Source organism: Peromyscus eremicus, chromosome 19 (genome assembly GCF_949786415.1).
Source record: "Peromyscus eremicus chromosome 19, PerEre_H2_v1, whole genome shotgun sequence".
NCBI lineage: Eukaryota > Metazoa > Chordata > Mammalia > Rodentia > Cricetidae > Peromyscus > Peromyscus eremicus.
The window spans coordinates 66317651-66340160 of NC_081435.1; the positions used below are offsets into that span (position 1 = coordinate 66317651).

The 22510-nt window shown below is 42.8% G+C and overlaps 1 protein-coding gene across 1 annotated transcript in view; it reads right to left on the reverse strand.

The window, feature by feature from the left end:
• The window catches only part of Setbp1 (SET binding protein 1), a 352017-nt gene that overhangs the window by 150602 nt on the left and 178905 nt on the right, over positions 1–22510 (reverse strand). Inside the window, exon 3 of the mRNA XM_059246619.1 lies at positions 17837–17890. Within this exon, the coding sequence (XP_059102602.1) occupies positions 17837–17890 (54 nt within the window). The remainder of the gene's footprint in view (positions 1–17836; positions 17891–22510) is intronic.

The window sequence follows — 22510 nt, forward strand, 5'->3', positions numbered from 1 at the left end:
AAAAGATCCTAGAGCCCAGAACAGTGCAGTGGCATATTGACTCCAAAGTCCCTGTATCCGTTACAAATGTGGTCTTTTCTTGCTTTTTTTTTTTTCCCACATGAAGACATAGTACTACTGGAAGAATGCTATCTTCTGATAAAAAGAGAAATTTTCCAGATAATTAGGTATTTTAGAAGCCTTTCTGTAGGTCAGTCGATTTTCAATGCTGTACAATGTGCCATGCAGATGACAAGGAAGTTCTAATGTCTAACTTAACCATGAACTTTGTCCTAGATAGTTAAACTTATGGTGACCTTTGACTTATGTGTACAGTCTTAGGTTCTGAGTGTAACAATCAACCTATTTTCAGTGGCTTAGCATCCTTCAAGAGTTCTGGGTCAGAAGCGAGGCATGGTGGCACATGCCTTTAATCCCAGCACTCGGGAGGCAGAAGCAGGCAGATCTCTGAGTTCAAGGCCAGCCTGGTCTATAGAACAAGTTCTAGGACAGCCAGGGCTGCACAGATAAGCCTTGTCTTGAAAAACACAACAAAACAAAAATTTCTGGGTCAGAACACACTGAATACGGCTCTCAGCATCACTGATTTTAAATGACAAATTGGTACAGTTCCTGTATTAGAGGCCCTGTTACCACCCTGGAATTCTGTTCTGTGGTCTCCAGAGAAAAGGGTGGCTGATGTTTCTAGAACAGTGTTTCTTGTGACTCCTAAGATCATCCAGCACATGGTTGCAGATGAAATAAACTCAACAGGTAACTGGAGGTACCTGAATTTACAAATCCAAGTCCTTTGGTTGCTGTTTAAAGGACAGGCTTTGGGACAGTCAAGAAATTAGCTCCAATGATGGCTGTCAAACTGTTGGAGAAATAATGCACATCTTAGGTCAAAGGATGGAGCCTCCTCTTTAGTGTCTCACTCGTTTTGGAGACAGTAGTAGAGCATTTTCAAAAACCAACAGGGAACTATTGCTGTCCCTGAAAATTAGTGCAAGAATCTGACAAGTCTTAGAAGTGTGAGCCAACCTAAATAACTGACTCGTGTTTTGAAAGGCTGAAGGGGAAAAGGTGAGGGGGGTGTGACTTGACTCTAACACGGAGAAAAACAAAAGTTTCCCAGAAAAGATACTTCACTGTCAAGTCAATGAAGACCCACAGGCAAATGACATCAATTTCATGTTAGTCTCCAGAAATAAAGTGGAAGAGAGCAGTTTCCACTTGCTGAAGAGTAGGCAGCCCTGCTGTTATTCAGGACTCCACCTTACGAGTATCTGAGAAAGAATGGGTGGGTGTCATTTTGGACAAATCCAAGCCTTCTTACTAGACTCCTGGGAGACAAACTTCAAGCTGAAGCAATAAACTGGCTAGAATTGGTTCTCAACTTTTTGTAGACCTCTTTGTCCCCTTTTCTTGTCCTTTCCAATTTACTACCAATCATTTTCCATGCTCTTAAACCCTGGGTGGGCTGTCAGTGGTATCAATGTTATTAGTCTTCAATGGCTGTGCTATTGAGAGCTGCTGCTCATATAAACTCACTCTGAGGATAAACATAATAGAGAGAGGCATGAAGCCTCACTGGACAAGGTAAGGCTGTGGGAAATGAGCAGGTTCGTTGTCATAGCTTTAATAAAAGCACAAAGCTCTTTTATCTGCTGTATAACTTTTTACTTTGTACCAAATTGGAAGCCCATTCCTTCTGGTGCCAGTTCAATTCATAAGGCTTGAAGTAAGAAAGGTCTTTGGCTAAAGGACACAGTAAACAATATGAGCTTTGAAGTGCTACTTCGTGGGATCCTGTCAAAGGGTTCCTCCGAGCGCTGACCTGAGCAAAACTCCTGAGCCTGCTGTACAAGTGGCCTAGAGTAGCTGCTAAGAAAACACTTTCAGAGAGGCAGAGCTAATTGGCTTATGAGAAAAAAAAAAGAAAAGAAAAAAAGCACGATTGGAGTTTTATTAGTTCTATTTCTAACCAATTGAAGTGCATGGCTTCGGGCTCAACATCTATGTGACTCACTAAGGAGCTCTGTGTAGAATTTGATCACCCTCCTCAACAGAGAGCAGAATAGCACTCTTGAAGGTGCCTCCTTGAAGTTGGAAGTTTCTCCAGTCCCATCAGGCCCTGAGGTCCAAAGCTGCTTATAAAATAATCACTCAGAGGCTTATATTAATTACATATTGTATGGCCTATGGCTCAGGCTTCTTGCTAGCTAGCTCTTATAACTTAACTCAACCCATTTCTATTAATCTATGTATCATCACGTATCCCGTGGCTTTACCTGTGTCCCATTACATGTTGCTTCTTGGACAGCAGGTTGGCGTCTCCCCCAACTCCTTTCTTCTCTCACTATCTCTCTTGGATTGTCCCACCTGGCTCCATCCTGCCCTACCATAGGCCAATGCAGCTTTATTTATTAGCCAATGGGAGCAACACATGCTCATAGCATACAGAAAGACATCCCACAACACCTCCTCTGTGGGCTGCCTCTGGGAGAGACTGACTTCTACTTTACCCTGTGAGGTCCTTATTGGAGCTAAGAAAATGACTTTATTTCTTTGGTGTTCCAGCTCTTTCCTAGCTTGGCTATGCTGGCTTGCACCTCAGTCTCCTCTCTTCTTTGGAAGCCTTTCATTTGGAACCTCAGTTCCTGCCACTTGTAACAGGACATTCTGCTGCCTCTTCTTATGAGATCTTTGACTACCTGTCTTTGGCTTCTGGCTTCCTGCTGCTCTTTACCAACTCAGATATTCCCTAAGAATCTGGGACACCCATAGCCCCCTATTTAATGTACTGTGCGCATGTGCCTTCCCTTGTGGCTAGTGGTCTGTGACTATGACCCGTTCTGAATGCTCACCCTAGAAAAGCTGGTCTGAGCTACTCCTAGCTCTTGTATACTTCTCCTGGAGATTTCCACTGGCCAGGCTTCAGCCTCTGCACACCCCAGACTGTTTTTCTGCTATTCTGATTTTAGAGGAGGAAAGAAGCAAGGCCTCTCTTCATTATTAGAACTGGTTTCTCGGCCCTAAGGTCAGAAAGACTCAAGAGGGGAATTCCCAGGTAGACTTATTCATGCTTAGAATAGCCAGAGATGGCTACTGACCCCTGGCGGGCTGGATTAAAGTCCCAACCAGGAGCCTGGGCCTTCCCTGCTGCCAACGGTAGCCCAGTAGATTAAAAGAGAGGTGATTCCTGTGTGTGAGAATGCCTCAGGGCTTCAGATAAGTGGTGTTCACCTCTCCTTCATCATCAAACACTTTCTGAGGGCCTACACAGAAGCAAGCAGGAGGTAGAAAAAGAAGTTAGAAAACAACACAGCAAAAAAAAAAGAACCTCTCTGTCAGCAGACACCAAATCCTCCCAGGTATGTTACACTGTTTTCTAATCATTCCAATAATAGTCAAAAGGAGTTGATGTCTCTACTCACGCTGATTTCTACTGGACACAATCTAGAATCACTCAGGGCACTACCCTGTGATCATGCCTGGGGTTTCCTAGGCTGAGTTCATTGAGGTATGAAGACTCACCCTAAAACTGGGCACCCCATTCCATGGACGGGGGTTCTAGACTGAATTAAAGAACAAACAAACCAAGAAACAAATGAACAGACCCAACAGAGAGCTGAACATGAGCACTCATTTCTCCACACTTCTGGTCACCGGTTCTCTAAGGCTCCTCTCTCATGCTGTCAGCACCGTGGTGGACTCTGCCCTCCAACTGAACCAAAACAGACGTCTCTTCCCTGGAGCTGCTTTTGTCAGTATTCGTCAAGCAAGGAGAAAAGTAACTAACATGGCATGTGTCAAATGGGGAGACAGAAGCAATATCCTACAGCTACAAAGGAGAAGAAGAAATCTTTCAGGCCACGTTTTGTCTAACCTGGGCAAATGCCAAACTGGAGAGGTTGGACATTTGCGTGTGTTGAGAGAGCATTCTGTTCCACGAAAACTGAGGCTCAGACAGGTTATCCAACATGAAGGTATCATAAGGCTAGGAAATAGGGAAGCTGGGTTGATGCCCCTCCTCAGTCAACACATTCTGACTATGCACCTTGCTAAAAGCCTTCCCTAAATAAGGTGCTTGGTGCCAGTGAGTTCAGTTTGCCCTGGGGAAAACTTTCTATTTAAACTGGAAATCTGTCTCTCTCACCAAGTCCTGCTGGTACAAGTTTTCCTTTGTAGAGGAATTGATTTAGCAGCACCTTTAAATTTATTGTACACATTAAAAGAAAAGTATAGAGGGGGCTGGGACATTACATTAAATGCCCTATTGTCTTAGGAGTCAGAGAATCAAGAGCAGAGGGAGAGAGGGTCTGAGAGGCTGAGGGTCCTCTTCTGTGACCTTATCACTAAGGGTTTTGAGAAAAGTTCCCTACAAGAACACATTACAAGTTGCAACATAAATATAACATGTTTTTATTGCTTTATATCTTCTATAAATGTTTAGCACCTGACTATGATGCTCCATAAATGCAGGTAATGAAACCCCTTTCCAAAGTCACCCTAGTAGGATTTTTGTGGAGATTCTGATCCTGGTGCAGATGACTGCATTTGCTAGCACACAGCATGACAAGCTACTCTAGATTGAGGCCTCCGTGGAAAGGTGATCACTAAGAGTGTCGACCAGGGCAAGTTTCCCAGGACAGCCCACTCAGAACATTCATTGATCTTAAAATAACAAAAGGAGGCTGGGGCAGTATGGCTGCCATGGGACCAATCTTCAGAGGGCAGCCACGCATACTCCATGGGGTCTGCACTTGATGGATTGATATAAACTTGGTGGAGGATATGCAACTATACACACACACACACACACACACACACACACACACACACACACACACACTTTTGGAATGAGTGAACTTCAAGTTGTCTGAAGCACACCGCATGAACCTTGCCATGCTAGCCTGGTCTGGCCTAGCTTCATCAGGTTTCAAATGTAAATGGATCCCCATCCTGAGCTTGTAAGCAGGGAGTGCTCAGCAGCAGCTAAGAGTAGGAAGACCTTGAAAACCATGAGACTGGTTGAAAGGCTGTATGCCTTGGATCCCTTTCTTCCTTAGGGCCAAGCAAAGTGGCCTTTCTCATAAGCATGAAGGGGGAAAAAGCAGGTAAAAACAAGCAACAAGACACGAAGTCCACTTGTCACTAGGCAGTGGAACCAAAATGGTCCCCATTGTCCAGGTTCTGGCTTCAGATGACAGTTGAACACAAGAGGAATCTCATCAGCCTTTAGCTTTTCCTCTGCAGCCCCAATGGCCCCAGACACAGCTTCCACTCCAGCTGTCAGTCAGCCCAAAGCTCTCCATTAATGCCCATGATTAGTGCCTTCCTCAATGGGGAGTATAAATGATGAATCCCAGCCCACTCCCCAAGAAGCTAGAGCAACCAGCCATTATTCTAAGGAGCCAAATGTAAATAGAAAATGAATGCTCCTACAGTGTCCAAATTTTATTTCCTCTTTTAAAACGCAGAGGGGTAGAGAAGGGGTGGGGTCTCCTCTCCTATGATTTCTTTCAATATTTGAAATGCATGTATGCCTGACAATTCAACAAGTGATTCTCAAAGAGAGACAGTGAACACCCTGAACCCCCATTTGTTGATATTTAAAACTTAATGAACTCTTGGTCAGTTCTCCACTCCAGGGCTGTATGTTTCTATTGCTTGTTCATGGTTAATGTTAATCTGTCTAATGCACCAACATGCCAAGAAGTCTCATTGTTAACCAGAATGTGTATTTATTAAATGGCTGGTTAATCTATAGAGAGTATTGCCGAACACGGCTACAGTTACCAAGTACTGGCAAACCCACTGTGTGGTTATATTAAAGTCCCAGGCATCATATACAGAGAGGAAACCCTGGGTCTGGCATGCTTCAGCATCCATCTCAAAAATAATCTCTCCCAGCTGTGTGTGAATCTGGACAGAGAAAAGGACATTCGGAGCTCAAAACCTTTGGGTGCAAAAGATTCTCTACAAATGTACATTCAAAGTAAACAAAACCCATCAGGCCCAAGCAAGAGACGAGTGCCTGATTGCACTAAACACATCACGCTGGAATCTGCAACTGGCAAGGTAATTGGCGTTATTACAGCTGATGGGGAATTTCTGATGCTGCCCAAGCTCTCTTTTGAAATAATACTCAGCCATTTAATTTGTCCAGCTCTCGTTTAGCTGATTGCTCTTTTCTGCTAGAGTTATCAAGAATGAAGCCCGCTGCCTCTCGAAATATCAGCAGACTGAGACTCACAAGGGTTTCTTGCTGCAACACCCTCCCCTTTCTTCTTACCTACCCCTGCCTCAGGCTGCTGTTCACAGATGTCATGATAGCAATAATGTAATAAGTCCAAAGTGGTGGAATCCAACTGATTTAATGGAAAGCTGTGTACTTTGGGTCCCCAGTTCAGAGATAATTGAAGCGATGCTATGAAACCACAGAGAAAGGAAAGAAAGCAAAGGAAAGCTCCCAAGAATTATTAGCTAAAAATATGACCAGCAACAGTGGACATCTTCAGTATAACCCTCAAGACAGATGGCATTACAGAAATACCAGAATTTGTCCACATACATTTTCATGTGGGGGATCTGTTTTAAACTTTGCTATACAAACAGCCCCTCTTTGTAGAACAGGGTCTACAAATAACCTTGGAACATCTTATTGTTTTGCTGGAAGCACACAGATTTTTGCTCACTGTCCCCATTTTGGAATTTCTGTTCCTCCCCGGATTAGGGGCGAGCAAGCCAAACTCAGGCAGCTGTGTTGTCTCCCAACGCTGATCAGGCTGGCAGACACAGACCTCTCTTTGTAGTCTGTGAGGTTGGTACATCATGGATGGACTGAGTTGGAAGAAACAAGAGTTCTGTGGTCAGCACGGTCTCTTTTGTGGGTACCATGGCAGTCATGTGGCCCATTAAATCCAAGTAGTCTTGAAACATTTCTTGTCCTATTTTGATACATAAGAAATTGACGAGGGATGGCAAAGTCATTACACAAACTCCTCCAAGGCCTTAGGCCCAAACACGGTCTTCTCACCAGCACCCACCCCAACGTTCTTTAGCGCACGTCCTCACTGATATTACTGGGCAATGAATCATGCTATCCATCATTCTTTGGTGCAGGGGTCAAAATGAATTTATGGAAATAAGTTTAGAAATGTCATTAAAATCAGCCCATATTCTGGTGGTTGGGAGGCTCCTGATGCAACTGTTTACGATAAATTTTGATATTTTATGGAATATTTCTCTTCTGTGAATAAAAACCTATAATGATAACTTGGAAAGTGTCTTAGGGGAGAAGGAGAAGAGTCGTCGTGAAAGCCCTTGTGGGGGTTCTCCTGAGCCAGTTAGCCCTGCCCATCTTTGTGGAAAACAAACTCTATTTGGGGTCAGAGTGTCTGCCATTGCTCACTTCAGATGGCAAGTACCATGAGGGGACAGGTGAAAAGGGTGGAGGGGTCACTTCCATTCTTTGCTTGTTTTGAAACTATGGTTGTTATTTTTCCTGTGGGTCACCCTATACTCTGGTCATACTCCCTTGGGAAATTGCACTTTGTACTCTAACTCTGACACCAGGTACCTGTGACTAATTTTAATTATGTAAAGTTATTCGAGGAGTAAGAACTGCAGTTGAACGTATGGAGTGCTTACCAGATGCTTAACACGGTTGAATTAAGAGAGCAGAAGTAGCACAGGACAGGTTTCCTTCTGCTGAAGAGGTCTCGGGTCTCATAAAAGTAAGAGAGAATTATTTATGGAAGCCACACCCCTAGGCTCAAATATACCAGTTTAGACCCATAATTGGCCTTCTTAACTACTAATTTATAAAGCACTGGGAATGTTCTCTTTGCTCTTCACACTGGAACTGCAGGCGGGAGAACCCTCTGCTCGTTAGTTAGTAAGCACCGATTTTTACTATTAATGTGTTATCCCATCTCAGCGCTGCTTACATTTCTTCTGGCATATGTAACACTGGCTTGGGCTGAGATGGAGCAAGGGTCCCGCTTGAGGATCCGGTACACAACCCTGAGAAAACTGAGAGATGTGAAGGGAAATCACGTTCATAACTGGAAATGCAACAAGAGGGAAGCAGGAGACCATTATCAGGAAATATCAGTGCTGTGGTGGAGAGTTTGTAGAATGAACAGAGCCTCTGCCCACCAGCAAGAAGACAGCCAAAGGAAGCCTTAGGGCTAGAGAAACAAGCTTCTCCACAATAACTCATCTCCTAGGGGTCTGATACCTCTCAAATGGGCCTTTGTTTGGTAGAAGAGAGGGGGAAGGATAAGAAGAGAGAAGTGGAAGCTAGGCAGTGGAAGTAGAATAAACTTTCAAAACAAGTTCCTTCATTGGCTGGAGAGGTAACCCTTCTTCATGAGGCAGATTTGGAACAATCTTGCTGAAGAAATTCTGGCATTAGCTCTCAGAGCACTAATGGGGAATCTGCATTTGCTCCATGGTACTCATTCTCAAACCTTGAAACATGGAGGAAACCCAGATAAACATTCACACAGAGAAATGCTCCGGTGAGCACCGATGTTGGAGATGCACAGGCTTCAAGTCAGAAGCACGAGGAGAGAATTTTAAGAAGTTCCCATGTAGGCTCTGTTTAGCATAAGGAAGGAAGAGAAAGGCAAGACCATAGAAACTAACAACACAAGGTCAGGGGAAGGAGTCACAGGATAATTAAACCTTGGGTGTCTCAAGGGATTACAGGAGTTATCTCATCTTTCCTTCTTGTTGCTAAGGGTTTCTGTTTCTGTTTTTGTTTGAGAGAAAACTCCAGTTAAAAGAGCAGAAGGTACCATTCACAGTCAGTCCCCATTGTTAATCCCTCACTCTGTTTTCTTTCTATTCTAAACAGTTGGATTTAAATCAGCTGTTGGAAGCCTATGTTATATTTGGATATCCTAGCAGAGATTGACTACATTGATTTCATTGATAGAGTGGAAAAATATCTCTGTGTATGAATAATCCCTTCCTCCTTTCATCCTCTACCTGTTGTTTATCCATTTTCCTGGGGGTGAACTGTTCAACATTTGGTTTGTTTTAAGTTGGGTCCACCTGCACATGCCTCTCAGATGGTCAAAACATCTTGGAAGTCAGAAACAAAATACCCACTGAAGTCTAAAGAGATTTAGTATCCCAAGAGAACTTATTAAGCCTTCAGAATATCCCCCTTGAAATGCCAGGCTCTCTGGAAAACACCTGGAGAAGTTTTCTCTCCAGAACCAAATGCCAATGCTGTTTTTTAAAAAAAATACTAAAAAAATTGTCTAGCAGGGCAAAAAGTATATGTCTATAGCACGAAACTCATGGTTTCACATATGATAAATATTTATGCTCATCAGGGATTTCATACAACATATATATTTGCATGTGGACAAACACATTTTGTTAAATGGTCTGTTATAATCACAGGTATCCATATTTGTTAAGAAAATATTAAACTGGTGACTGCCTTTGAAATCACAGGGAATGATGTCCCTGTTTTGTCTAGCTGCTTTAAGGGCGTCAAGAGAGATACCTCTCCAGGTGGTGCTGTTTCCTCCAGAGGGGTAACAGTATTCATAAAACAAACAGGCAGCTATGGGCTCACAGAATAACCAAATAAAAAGACACCATCCAAATGCTCTCCTCCCCTTGAAAGTAGGAAAGAATGACAGTACAAATCAAAACAGAGTCACCCAATGATTTGGAGTGAAGTTCTTGATTTCCCCGCTAACCATTATTCTGCTATGAATATTGTAAAATGTTAGAAAAAGATATTACTAATAAAACCCTCCAATTCTTAGATACCACAGAAATATTGGATTGCTGTAAATGTTCCTAAACCCTTAGCTGTTAGCTCTTAGTCACGTGGACTAATAGCAGACACTGGACAGGTTACTTTAGTGTGTACCTCATGCTCTGAAAGACCTCCTGAGTCTCCTGAGAGCGTAACATAAGAGCTGAGATGATATACAACCAGCCAGATGAAAGGCCTTGAGAACAAAGCCAAATGTTTCCAAAGCAACCACTGTAGGCAAGAGGAGTCACAGATGCACCTTATTGCAGCAGGCAAGGGATAAATACATTTCCTCCTTGGGGTAGTGTAATAAAGATGAACTATTTGGATACTGTTATATCCAGAAAAAAACAGAGACAGAAAGACTGTAAACTCAAACACTATTACTGGTTAGTCTACAATCTTGGGCAAATTTCAATTGTAGGGTGAAAACAGCAGGAGATGAATGTGGGGATGGGTTGCATAGAATCCATGCTCAGCCAAACTCCCTCCACCTGGAAGGTGGTGGACTAAGACATCAGCTAACAACGTAGCTATGAGAGGTAGACTTCAGAGGGCAAATTAAGTCCATGCCATGTTCCTAGCACAAGAGTCTATTTAGATAGGACTCTTCACACACCTCTCTTGAAGTCTTTATTGAAATCATCAGCCAAAAAAACAGGGATCCCGACTTACCCAGAGAGCTTCTGAAAATACTTATGTCTAGACCCATCTAGAACAATGTAAGCCCAACTATTACAGCTCAGCCTGGACTTTTGTGTTCTCCATAAGATGCCCTCATAAAAATTCCTACCTGCGCTGAGAGATCTCTCAGTTTTAATGTGTGTGGTGGGAGCAGGGAGAGTAGGCAGCAGCATTAACGGAACTTTCTTATGTACTATCTGGCTTTGTGATGATTCCCCTCCCACAATGAGAATAAGCCAAAATGTCTCCCCGTGGCTGTATGCATTGCCTTTTTCTACCTCACCTCAGTGCCCTTCACTGTAGAGAGGCATCCAACAAATAAATGGCTGTCCCTCTGGGAGTTTGGGAAAGAAAGGAAATTAGAAAAGCAGAAATTCTTTTCCAAAATGGAAGAATTCACCATGCTTTGTAGTGGTCTTTCTATGACTCTGAGGTATAGGAAACCCTTTTTCTTAGAATTTGATTCAAAAAATTTGGTATGATTGATGGAAATGAAGATGGAGCTGCACATGTACATCTTATCCACGGTCAGCCTAGATTTGAAGTATCTTAGCCAGGGAAATCATGCCTATTTTAATTATTACCATCATCTTGACATAGCCTTGGGTCACCCAAGAAAGAAGTCTCAATTAAGGGATTTTCCAGACCAGACTGGACTGTGGACGTGTCTGTTGGGGACGGTATTGATGGTTAATAATGTAGGAGGGGACAGCCTACTGTGGGATACTCCACTCCTTGGGCAGGTGATCATGAGTTGTGTAAGAAATCTAAGTAAGCATGGACTTGTGAGCCATGCAGAAAGCTGCATCCATCAGGGTTTCTCTGGCACATATTTGACTATGAAGTAAAATCCTCGGGAAAAGGTAATGTGTGGAAAAGCAAGTGAGCCTGCATGCAAGTTCCTGTTTGAATTCCCACCCTGATTTCCCTCACTGATGGACCATAACCTGTAACCTGAAATAAAATGTTTTGTCCCCCACGTTGCTTTTAGTCAAAGTATTTTATCAGAACAACAGAAATGAAATCAAAACATCTAAATTAAGGTGGATAACATACATGGTTACCTGGGTTCAAATACCACCTTTGACATAAGCCTCATGATCCTCACACCTGTGTCTTCACCTGTGTGCTTATGAATGGGGATAAAATAATTACCGATCCCACATATTATTGTAATAATTAAATGAGATGATATATTCAATGTTCACAGAATCCCTAGCAACCTATAGTACATTCAGCTTAAATAAGTAATTGGCATACAAATATACAAGCAAAGGCAGTATGAACACATACTAACACATTTTGCTTGAGGTCAGTGGGAGCTGGATTCTCTGGAACTCCCAGAACTACATCTTAATGTTTATATCTGTTGATACTGAATTTATGGACAGCTGGCATCCGTCCATGGTCAAGTCAGCTAGTGGTGATTTGGTTCTGACTGTAACAAATCAACTATGAAATAGTGTGGCTATGCTCAGAGACATCTAAATACGGACTAGATATTAGAAAATACTAAGGAATTAGCATTAGTTTTTGATAGGTATGACAATGGCTTATGATTGTTTTTAAAGCCCACATTATTTTGGGACATTGAAACAAGTCTTCATTTTATAAGTAAAATGAAATGATTGAGGTTTGATTGAAAATAACCCCCATAATTAAAGCCAAAGTAAACTGAGAATATAGAAGAGATAAGACTGGAGAACAAGCACTGATTACTGGAGCTGACCCAGTGGTGTGTGGAGGTGAGTTTATCTCAGCTCTGGAGAGTTACTGGCAGTGACTTTGTCAATGGATGTTCAACTATTAATAGTTTAAAATGGAAGAAAAGGGTATATGAACTGCAGAAGTCATCAATGATACCAATAAGGGCCTTCATTGTAGCATATCAGTGTGTGTGTGTGTGTGTGTGTGTGTGTGTGTGTGTGTGTGCGCGCACGCACATGTCAATGTGTATGAAGATCTGAGACATAAGAAAACATTTTAGTGTGAATAACATATTAATTTCTGTTACTTAATTGCCATCTAATTCAACAAGCATCCATGTAATATCTTTGTGTGATGCCCCTTTGGCATACAAAAAGCACCCTCCCCCAGCTGCAACAGTTCTAGATTTTAGAATGCTCTGCCAAAAATATCATCTTTATGAATATATATATACATATATATTCGTAATGTAACATACATATATAATATGATATAGTATAGATATTACATTTGAAAATTTCAAAATTGTTAATTTTTAAAGTCCAACCATTTCTTCAGATTTCTAAGACCTGAAAATTGGCTCTAACTCAATTCCCAAGGTTTGTTTTTTTTATTATTTTGTTTGTTTGTTTGTTTGTTTTTTACCATGGTCCCTTGAAAAGCAGGCAGAAAAGTCAAACTACTTCCACATCTCCAGAATACAGTCCAAGCAAACCTTTCCGCTCTGGCTTAAGCTTCATTTAGGCTTCACCTGCCCTGGAATAAGGTTACCACCTCATAATTCTTCTCCCCTCTCCTAGCCCAGGTGAGTGACACCTCTACTTGGAAAACTTTCAAAGTTCATTCTATAATGGTATTCTCTGTTCTTCATCTGCATTTTTAATTAGTTTAATCTCTACTTCTTCAAGGGAAGAACTACCCAGACCCATTGTTCACACAGGCTTGCTATTGGTGGCTTTCTTGTGGATTGTCTTATTCAACCCTAACAAAAATCATATACACAGTAAGACCTTTTTCTTTTTATAAGAAAAAATAAGCATCAAAGTCATTCGATGTCTTTCCCAGTGTCATAAAGATGATATTTTTGGCAGAACATCTAAAACTTAGGGAGGGGAGGGATGCTTTGTATGCCAAAGAGAGCCCCACACAAAAACCTTACAGGGTTGCTTATTGAATGCAGGTGGCAATTAGGTAACAACAATTCCTATATTCTCCATGCTCAAATGTTTTCCTGTATGTCTCAGATCTGTCCCTGTGTGCCCTTGACCACAACAGCAGTTAACATTTTAGAAATGCATTATAAATGACAGTTCATATGTTGCTCATATACTTGTCTCATCCTTAAAGTACTGCTCCATTCTCCCTAAAGGAAGGAACTCCCCTTGTGACGATGGAGAGTCTACAGTAGGCAAGGACCAAGACTTGCAGTCTTTTCTCTGTGAGCAGTGCTTGTTTCTAAAGTCAGGTTCCCTCAACACTACAGTTGGACTTGAAGAGCTGGTACCTACCTCATTTGGTCCCCTCGCTACAATGATCTCTCTACTATAGTCCCACCTGGGCCCTCCCGAGCATGTGCACAAGATTGTGGGCTTTGTATACAAAGCCTAAGCAACTGTCACATCTTGGTAGCAAATAAACTAGAAACAAAGCAAAGAATTGTATGCTGTTTGTGTCCTAGATGAGAGGACTTGTCCTAGCATCTGCTTTAGATTGCTCCTTGGAGATCTCAGGCTCCAAGGGATGGAATTCCTCCTGAGGATGAGCTGGTAGATAGAGAAAGGGACTTGCAACAAGTGCAGGAATAACCAGCTGCTATATGACTTTCCAGAGGCATGGAAAGCGTGCAAAGCAAACAGAAAGTAACAACATAAATGTAACGTGTAACAATGGAAATTCCAACAGCTATACAAGGCTGTGCAGATGAAAGAGGAAAAGACAGCCCCAGAGGCCATCATTTATGTTTCTGTGGTAGAAAAACAGGAGGCTTGTTTGTTTCTCTGTGCATTCCAAATTCTTACTTTATAGCTTTTGTATTAAGGGAAAAAGAAAGAAAGAAGAGAGCAGAGCTTCTATTTATTGGGCTTTCACTAGAAATTAGATGCCAAATCTTATTTCTCTCAGGGATGGAGAACATTGGTCTCAGATAGAGAAAGGTGTGTCCTCATTTCTGGTTACTGGAGACTAGAGATGGCAGTCTTCAAGTGTGCCAGCTGCTTCAAAAGTCAAGAATGGGAAAAGTCGGTGCGGTTCAGGTGTGGATTCCAGAGGCTTTTCCATCTATGCTTTGAAAACCCCTTGAGATGGCATGCCTGCCAGCCCTAGACCTCACTCTAACAGACAAGTCTACCTGTGATGTTGAGGCCAAATTCACTAATTTGGTAAAGACTACCCATCCTCAATATATAGTAACTTAGATACCCAGGCACTACCTGAAAAGTCAGTCCAAGTTGGAACAAGATATATTTGGAAATCAAAGCAAAGGGGAAATTTTGGTTCCTTATCCTTCTCTGCTTTACCCAAATGCAGAGAGAAGAACAGATACAGACAGAATGGTCCAGTCCACTAGAGAGGCCACTTGCCACTTTCAAGTCATTAAACTCAGTGAGGGATCAGGACTATGTTTTAGGAGGATGCAACGGGAACAGGCATAAAGGAAAGGACTAACCCAGCACATGTTCAAGGAAAGTGTGGATTGCAGAGAAGCTAATCAGCTCTCCCAGCAAGGGGTCCTCCTGGGTTTCACCCAACATTCAGCGAAAGTTCCTGGAAGTGAAAACATCCATGGATTATTGCATGGAGCCTGCTTTCAGCTTCTATTTGGGAAAATTCCCAAAGGTTGGTGTTGACTTGAAACACACCCCTGCCCTTTGGATTCAAGACTAACACTGGAAAGTTAACTTTGATCTTAGCCTAGCAGGCTGCCCACAGGAATCACAGAACTTCCTGGCCTCAAGAATGGCATCCTGTGTAGTCAAACAATATGCTTGCAGTCTTAGGGGATGACATAAAAATGGAATGATATGGGGGAGAACAAGCAGGGGAGCGAGCCATCTGCACCGGAGACTGTGTGGATGGGCAGGGTTGCTTGGAGAGTGCCTTTCTAGGATCCTGCCTTCCAAGGCAGTAGGCCAGCCTCAAATGAGCCTACCTCTGCCTTCATTTTCTTGCTCAGTTTAAATCTAGTATCTGATGACATCTCTAAATAATCACGGGAGGTATTGGATCATGTCAGAAACATGCCATGTCTCAAACACACCTACACATAATCACTGCCACACTCATGATCACTTACTCACACACACAAACTGATACAACACACACACTCGTGCTCTCTCACACACAGACCTTCCAGAAACTCACTGTGCACTATCTTCTTTTGGTGGAAACAAAACAGCCCCTCCAGGAAAGGCGTTCTACCCACTACAAAGGAATAACAGGCCAGTATGGAATGCTGGGAGCAGGATAAATAGTTGTCCTGAGGGAAGAGCGCCTAAATGGGTTACCCAATACCAAGTGCTCAGCCCTGCTGAGCTGACAGGTAACACTATACAGACTGAGCAGGCTGAATTTGTGTATTTAGGATACATATGTATACACATGTATACATATAATCATGGAAAGAATATGATCATGTCGCCAAGATGTGTTTAACAGGGGTCATGAATTAGAGAGTGAAGTGTGGGGCAGGTACATGGGAATGATTGGAGAGAGGAAAGGGAAGGGGACGTGATGTAATTATATTTTAATTAAAAAAAACCACATCATTTAAAAGTTGAATTTAAAGTGAAACGAAACCTTTGGCTGAGATGTCACTGCTTGAGAGAGATAATGGAGGTGAGTGGGAAATGGGTCGATGGTGATTGTCTTTTGCTTTTCTTTCACATTCTCTCAGATCCACCGGAAGTTTGTTTGCAAATGTGAATAGCATTCAGTTCCTTGTTGGTTTTCAATGCCTGGCAAGAAAGCCCTATGGGTCATCTACAATAGACTGAGACAGAGACACCCCAAATTGTATTCAGGTCTTTTCTTTCTTTCTTTCTTCTTTCTTTCTTTCTTTCTTTCTCCTTTCTTTCTTTCTTTCTTTCTTTCTTTCTTTCTTTCTTTCTTTCTTTCTTTCTTTCTTTCTTTCTTTCTCCCCCCTAACTCCCTCTATCTTTCTTTCTTTTATTCTCTCTTTTTTATTTTTTTTAAGTTTCATGAGGCAAGGCTTCTCTATTACACAGCCCCAGCTGTCCTGGACCTCACTTTGTAGACCAGGCGGGCTTCCAGCTCACATACACCCACCTGCCCTTGCCTCCCAAGTGCTGTGGTCAAAGGCCTGCCCCAGCAGCGCTGGCTTTCAGATCTTCTCTGGACTTTCACTAGGGATCCCTCAATTTATCAGTTCTCCTCCTCCAGTTCTCCCTGCCTACTCTGTGACCCTGTTTCTATTCTGTGTGACATGGGACTATTTTATATCACAATTTGGGTTCTCAGATGCCCTGGAAGTAAAAGGGTGCCTGGAGGTCATAATCCACAAAAGAGAAGTAGTATAACCCACCAAAAAAGTATCGTGAGGGCACCACATGCAACTGGTTTAAAGACAGAAACATTCCAGAATACATGGAACTCTGTTAGAAAGTTGATTGTTCCACGCCCAAAAGTTCAGTGTGATGTCCTCTGCCACCAGCAATGATGTCCTTTGCTACAAAGGCCAGCACTATGGGATTAGAAAACCAAGAGTGAGTTGGTATGATAGAAAGTTTCATATGAAAAGGGACCAGGGACTGAGCACCATAGCCATCATTCTTGAACATGTCTTTCTTTATGTCGATCCTGGGCCTCTGCTGGAATCTGTGGGAGAAGGTGAGGTATCTATGTCTCATCTGTATATATGTGTACATCTACATAGGAACTCCTCTTCCAGAGACAGAGAGAATGATTTTACAATTTCACTCCTGCTAAGTAGGTTACACAGAAAAACCTCTTTTCTTGAGAAAGAGTCTCTATGTAGTTCTGGTTGGCCTGGAGCTTGCTATGTAGACCAGGCTGGCCTCCAACTCACAGAGATCCATCTACCTCTGCCTCCCAAATGATGGGATTAAAGGGTTGTGCCGCCACACCTGGTTCCCAGAGAGATTTTGTGTGGTCCCCCTTGCCATTTCTAATAGTGATCTTCAAGCAGCACTCTAGGTAGAGAAATATGACATGTTCCCCAACCACTATCAGCATAACTCACCTGTCTACCTTTGCAGGAGCCTGAATTAGCCCAGCCATAGGACCATGACTGCAAGGTATTTGCATACAAATATTATAGAAACATACAGTCCAGAGAAAGAGAAAAAGAGAGAGAGGAGGTATAACTCCAGCCTAATTCCACTCTGTTTCCTTCAATTGAACCCTGTGTTAATTCAATATTCTAAGCATCATGATCTAAATGCGTTTTGTTTTGCTTTTTACTATAGCACACTAAGAAAGTCAGTGTAGAAAGCAATCATTTTGTCAAAGGTGAGATAAGTGAAGAGCTCCAGAGACGGAACAAGTACCAGGTCACTCTCTCTTTGGTACCTGAAGTCAGAGAAGCAGGAGATCCCCTGGGAAGCTTTGGTCCTTGCATCAATTTCATTTACTCACAACCTAACTGCAGATCACACCATTCTCAAACCACATCAAACCAGGACAGAGACTCACCTGTGTCTGAAATCCTTTGAGGTCACTGGCTGCAAGGTCACTGGCTGTGAGGAGCTGAAAAGAACAAAGAAGTTTTTCTTAGTAATGCTTCTCAAAGTTTACACACAACATCCCTAAGACACGATGTGTCCACAACCTCTCTGACTTTCTTCCCATCCTCATGTTGCCTTTTTGTGTGCTACCACTTACAGAAAGGGGCTTAAGTCAGGGAGCAAAGGCTTGGTTGAGGGTCACTGGCTCACTGAAATTGTGAGATATAACATATGTCCACAGATACATCCATTTCTTTAAGGAGAAATTCTCTAGCTTTCTTCCTATTTTCAAAGTATTCCATGATAAACCCAATTAGGAATTACTATTTCATATAGAAGGCACTGCTCTTCTAACATGGCTTTTTCTTCTCGTTCGTTCTCTTAAACACAAGTCAGAGAAACTGACTCTTGAGTCTTCCCACCAACATGGTTCGGTTTGCCTTTATTGTATGTTGCTTGTGATTTTATATTCTATCTAAGTGTTTATAGCTTATCCTTCAAACAATTATACACAGAATTAGAAAATAAAATTAAATTCTAAGTGTGTTGTGCACACACACACACACACACACATACCTTTGTTTAATTGATATTGTAGGATTAGGGTGCGGTTTTCAGTACTTTTTCCTCTTTTCGGGGGGTGGAAACCCCTCAAAGATAACATCACATTAATTAATGAAAGAGACCCTGCTGTGGGATGTTCTGTATGGCAAATGTGTTGCTAATTAGTCAATAAATAAAACACTGATTGGCCATTGGCTAGGCAGGAAGTGTAGGCAGGACAAGGAGGAGAATAAAGCTGGGAAGTGGAAGGCTGAGCCAGAGAGAAACTGTCAGCCGCCATGATGACAAACAGCATGTGAAGATGCTGGTAAGCTACGAGCCATGTGGCAAGATACAGATTAATGGAAATGGATTAATTTAAGTTGTAAGAACAGTTAGCAAGAAGCCTGCCACGGCCATACAGTTTGTAACCAATATAAGTCTCTGTGTTTACTTGGTCGGGTCTGAGCTGCTGTGGGACTGGCAGGTGAGAGAGATTTGTCCTGACCATGGGCCGGGCAGGAAAACTCAAGCTACAAGACCCACTCTGGCCGTTGATTAGTGCTGGGAAAAGGGTGGGGTGACAAAGAAAAGGGAAAGTGCCTGTTTCAAGTCAAGGAGTATGATGGCCAATGTAGGCCTAGAGAATATTTGGGGGAAATTCTATGAGTTCATGTTTTCTCTCACAATATTCTGTTTGGTTCAGGGAATAGAAGGAGCCCTGCTAGGCTCTGGGGTCTTCCACGGGACAAAGCTGAAGAGGGTTTTCTAGAATCCCTAATCACTCTACCACATGTGAGCCACAGTGGGATTTGGGCTAGAAGAGCACATTCTGCTCAGCCTTGGGGTTGCTCAGCCTGTGGGATGGATTTCCCATCCTGGGAAGAAGTCAGCCTGTCCCCTCTAGTTGTAGTGAAACAATCAGGCAGCTCCCTATAAGGCCACGGACCCGGGCACAGAGCTCAGGCACAATGGAAGACTCAATCCTTGCCTTCAGAGAGCACCCTGTCCAGAAAACGCTCACACAAACGAACATCAGCAGAAATGGCGGAGTCCATGTCTCAGACTTTGGAGAAAAGGGAAGAAAGCTGGGGGCGGGGTTGGTGAAACCGATCGAATTTGAGCTGAGCCTCCAAATGAAGAGGGTAGGAGGGCGAAGGGGCTTCAAGCGGGAGCAGTTTGAAGGATGAAGGCAGGGTAAGGGACTTGCTAATCCCAATATCCCCCCTCCATCTGCATCCATCAGTGCAAGCCCCAGCCTCCTTCAGGGAACAGGGAGGGCATTATAGTACACTGAGAATCACTCCAGTCCCGACACGCTGATTGGTGCTTTATATATACTTTATATATTATACTTTGTTTCAATTTGTTCCTCTTTCTAATCCCCACAAATTCTGTCACGGAAAGTACCTACATGCCATCCATGAGAAAAGTGATTAAAGTTAAGCAATATTTTCTAGGTGTTAATTGGAACTACATGTATTTTGGGTTTAAACTATATTTTCCCAATGATCAAGCTTTGTCTCCTACAGTGTGTGTGTGCATGTGAATTTCAACAGATTGGAGACCTTTTGTAGAGTTGAGGTGGGCATAGGAAAAAGGCCAAGTATCAGAATATTAACCAAAAGAGCCCCATGCAGTAACATACTACTTATGTCCTGATCAATGACCCTTAACAAGTCCTTTCGCTAAGACACTCTCATTTCTCGGTAATGAGCATCTACTCTTCAAGACTTATCAATACAGCATAAGCCTTTAACTGAATCAGGCAAACGCAGAGGTGACAGACAGACTTTATACAGCTATGAAGCCCCTGACATGCATCAGCACATCAGTCACCACACAAGCATCAGCACTGAAGAGTCATCTCAGAAATGTTCCAGGCCCTTCAGCTTCAGCCAAGAAATACCTACCTACCCATTGGGCTCACCATGAGAGCAGAGACAGGGGACTAAAGCATCTACCTCTTAGCTCTGAAATGCTGACAGTGAGGATAAATTACAAGTGTATTCACAACATCTTCAAATGTGTATCATTTCTTCACATCCATGGCAGAGGACTGAGAACTGAGCAAATCCATTTGTATAGAAATCCAGCAGGCTTGATTACGGTTTGTTATGTCTCCTTTGGTTCTCAACAAAGTTATAATGTACCCCCTGCCAGAAGTCTTAATTCCTCTCTTCTCTTCCCTCAGAACAGAATCAGATGTGTGCAGTTTAGTTCTTAACTCCTTCAATTTCTATTTTGTGTTGCTGCATATATTATTTTAAACCAACAACAACATGCCCAACAAGACACGAGTGGAACAATATTTTATGTAAATTCTGCACTTTGCAATGTGTTAGGAGGGGACTGAACACATAGTTAGTCACTAAATTACCTATTGAACATATGACTCGAAAGAAAAGCGGGAGAGATTGTCAACCTTGAGGTGAGGACAAGAGTCATTCAGTTGCTGGGTGTGGAGAAGTGTGAGGGACAGCTGAAGATATTCTCCAAGCTGACAAAAAGACATAGCACTCAGCACTCGGTACGTTTTCTGCATGAGGAGCATAGCAATGCTACAATGAACTGATGCACTCCCTTGACAGGAACAAGCTCTTTTTTTTATCTGTTCTTGGCTATAGGACAGAATACTGGCTTATACCTCAGTGTTGAAGTCATGGGTTAAATGTAAGGATATGTAACATGCAAGGAAAGGGGCTAACAGCAAATGGATTCACCCCAGGGAGAGGGTTCTTGTTTTTCTGCCTCTGCAACAGTGGATGTTCAATGGTCCAGCGCAGTTCCAACATGCTGTCTGTCTCTGCTGAGTAGGAGGATGCTGGGATGTGATGTCAGGAACGGTGTGGAGTTTAAGTAGAGTTTAAATGTCTCAATTCCTTTTCCTTGGAGATGCCAAGTATTTCACTCACAGTGTAGTGTGCACAGAAAATGCTATCTGGCCTGGAAACAACCAAAAGAATATGGTGCCCTCTCCTAATACTGAGCCCAGAAAGAACAGTATATGGAAGCTTGTATGTGTCTTCACACCGTAATTATCTTCCAGGCTCTCAAGTTCTAACTATGTTATAACCAAACACAGGAAATTTTAGGCAGAGCATAGACTCATGTTATGAATACTCCCCAAAGCAGATACCCATTCTGCATTTTTAAAGGCAACAGGGCCGATCATCAGACACTTGAAGTGTGCTGCTCTGGTGTCAATTAGAATTACAGGGACAGAAAAAGTCCTCTTGTATTTCAGAGTCACAGACCATCTAAACCTGGATTCCCAGAAGAGTTTTAATCTTAATGTTGAGACTGAATCAAGCAGTTGGAAGATTCTGGGAGGGACGGGGGTATTGCTCCCCCAGTGCGCTCAGAAGCCAACTCTTCTGGAATAAAGAAATGCAATAAAGAAGAAGGTGTTTCTGTGTCCCCCTTCCTTCCTAATCCAGAGTGGTTCCACCCCTCTCAATTGTTGAATGCAGTTTCACTAGGCAACATAGCTTTCCATTAAAACAAACAAAAAAGGAGTCTTATTTTTAGGGGGAAGAAAGAGCTGACAATGACATTATTAAGTAGACAGCTCTGAGTGTGTCTCCTAACCCTCGGCCCCTGTGCACAGACGTCTGCACGTGTCTGTCTGCTATCCAATCGAACCACACTGCCACACAGGACTGGCTGCTGGCATCTAAGGATGAGACAGAAACTCCCAGAGATTCTGTTGAAAGTGAATAAAAGGTAAGATGTACACAGAGTTAGGGGCTGGAGAGACGGCTCAGGGCTATAGTGTTTGCTGTGCAAGCCTGCCAGCCTGAGTAGAGCCCTCAAAACTCACTGTGGAATGAAAGAACTGACATCTGAGAGAAGTGTACACACACACACACACACACACACACAGACACACACACACAGGCACACACATACACACATAGGCTCACACACACACAGGCACACACACACACATGCACACACACACACACACGCACACACACAGGCACACACACACACACGGACACACACAGGCGCACACACACACATACACACACGGACACACACAGGCACACACACACATATACAGGCACACACACAGACACACACAGAGACACACAGG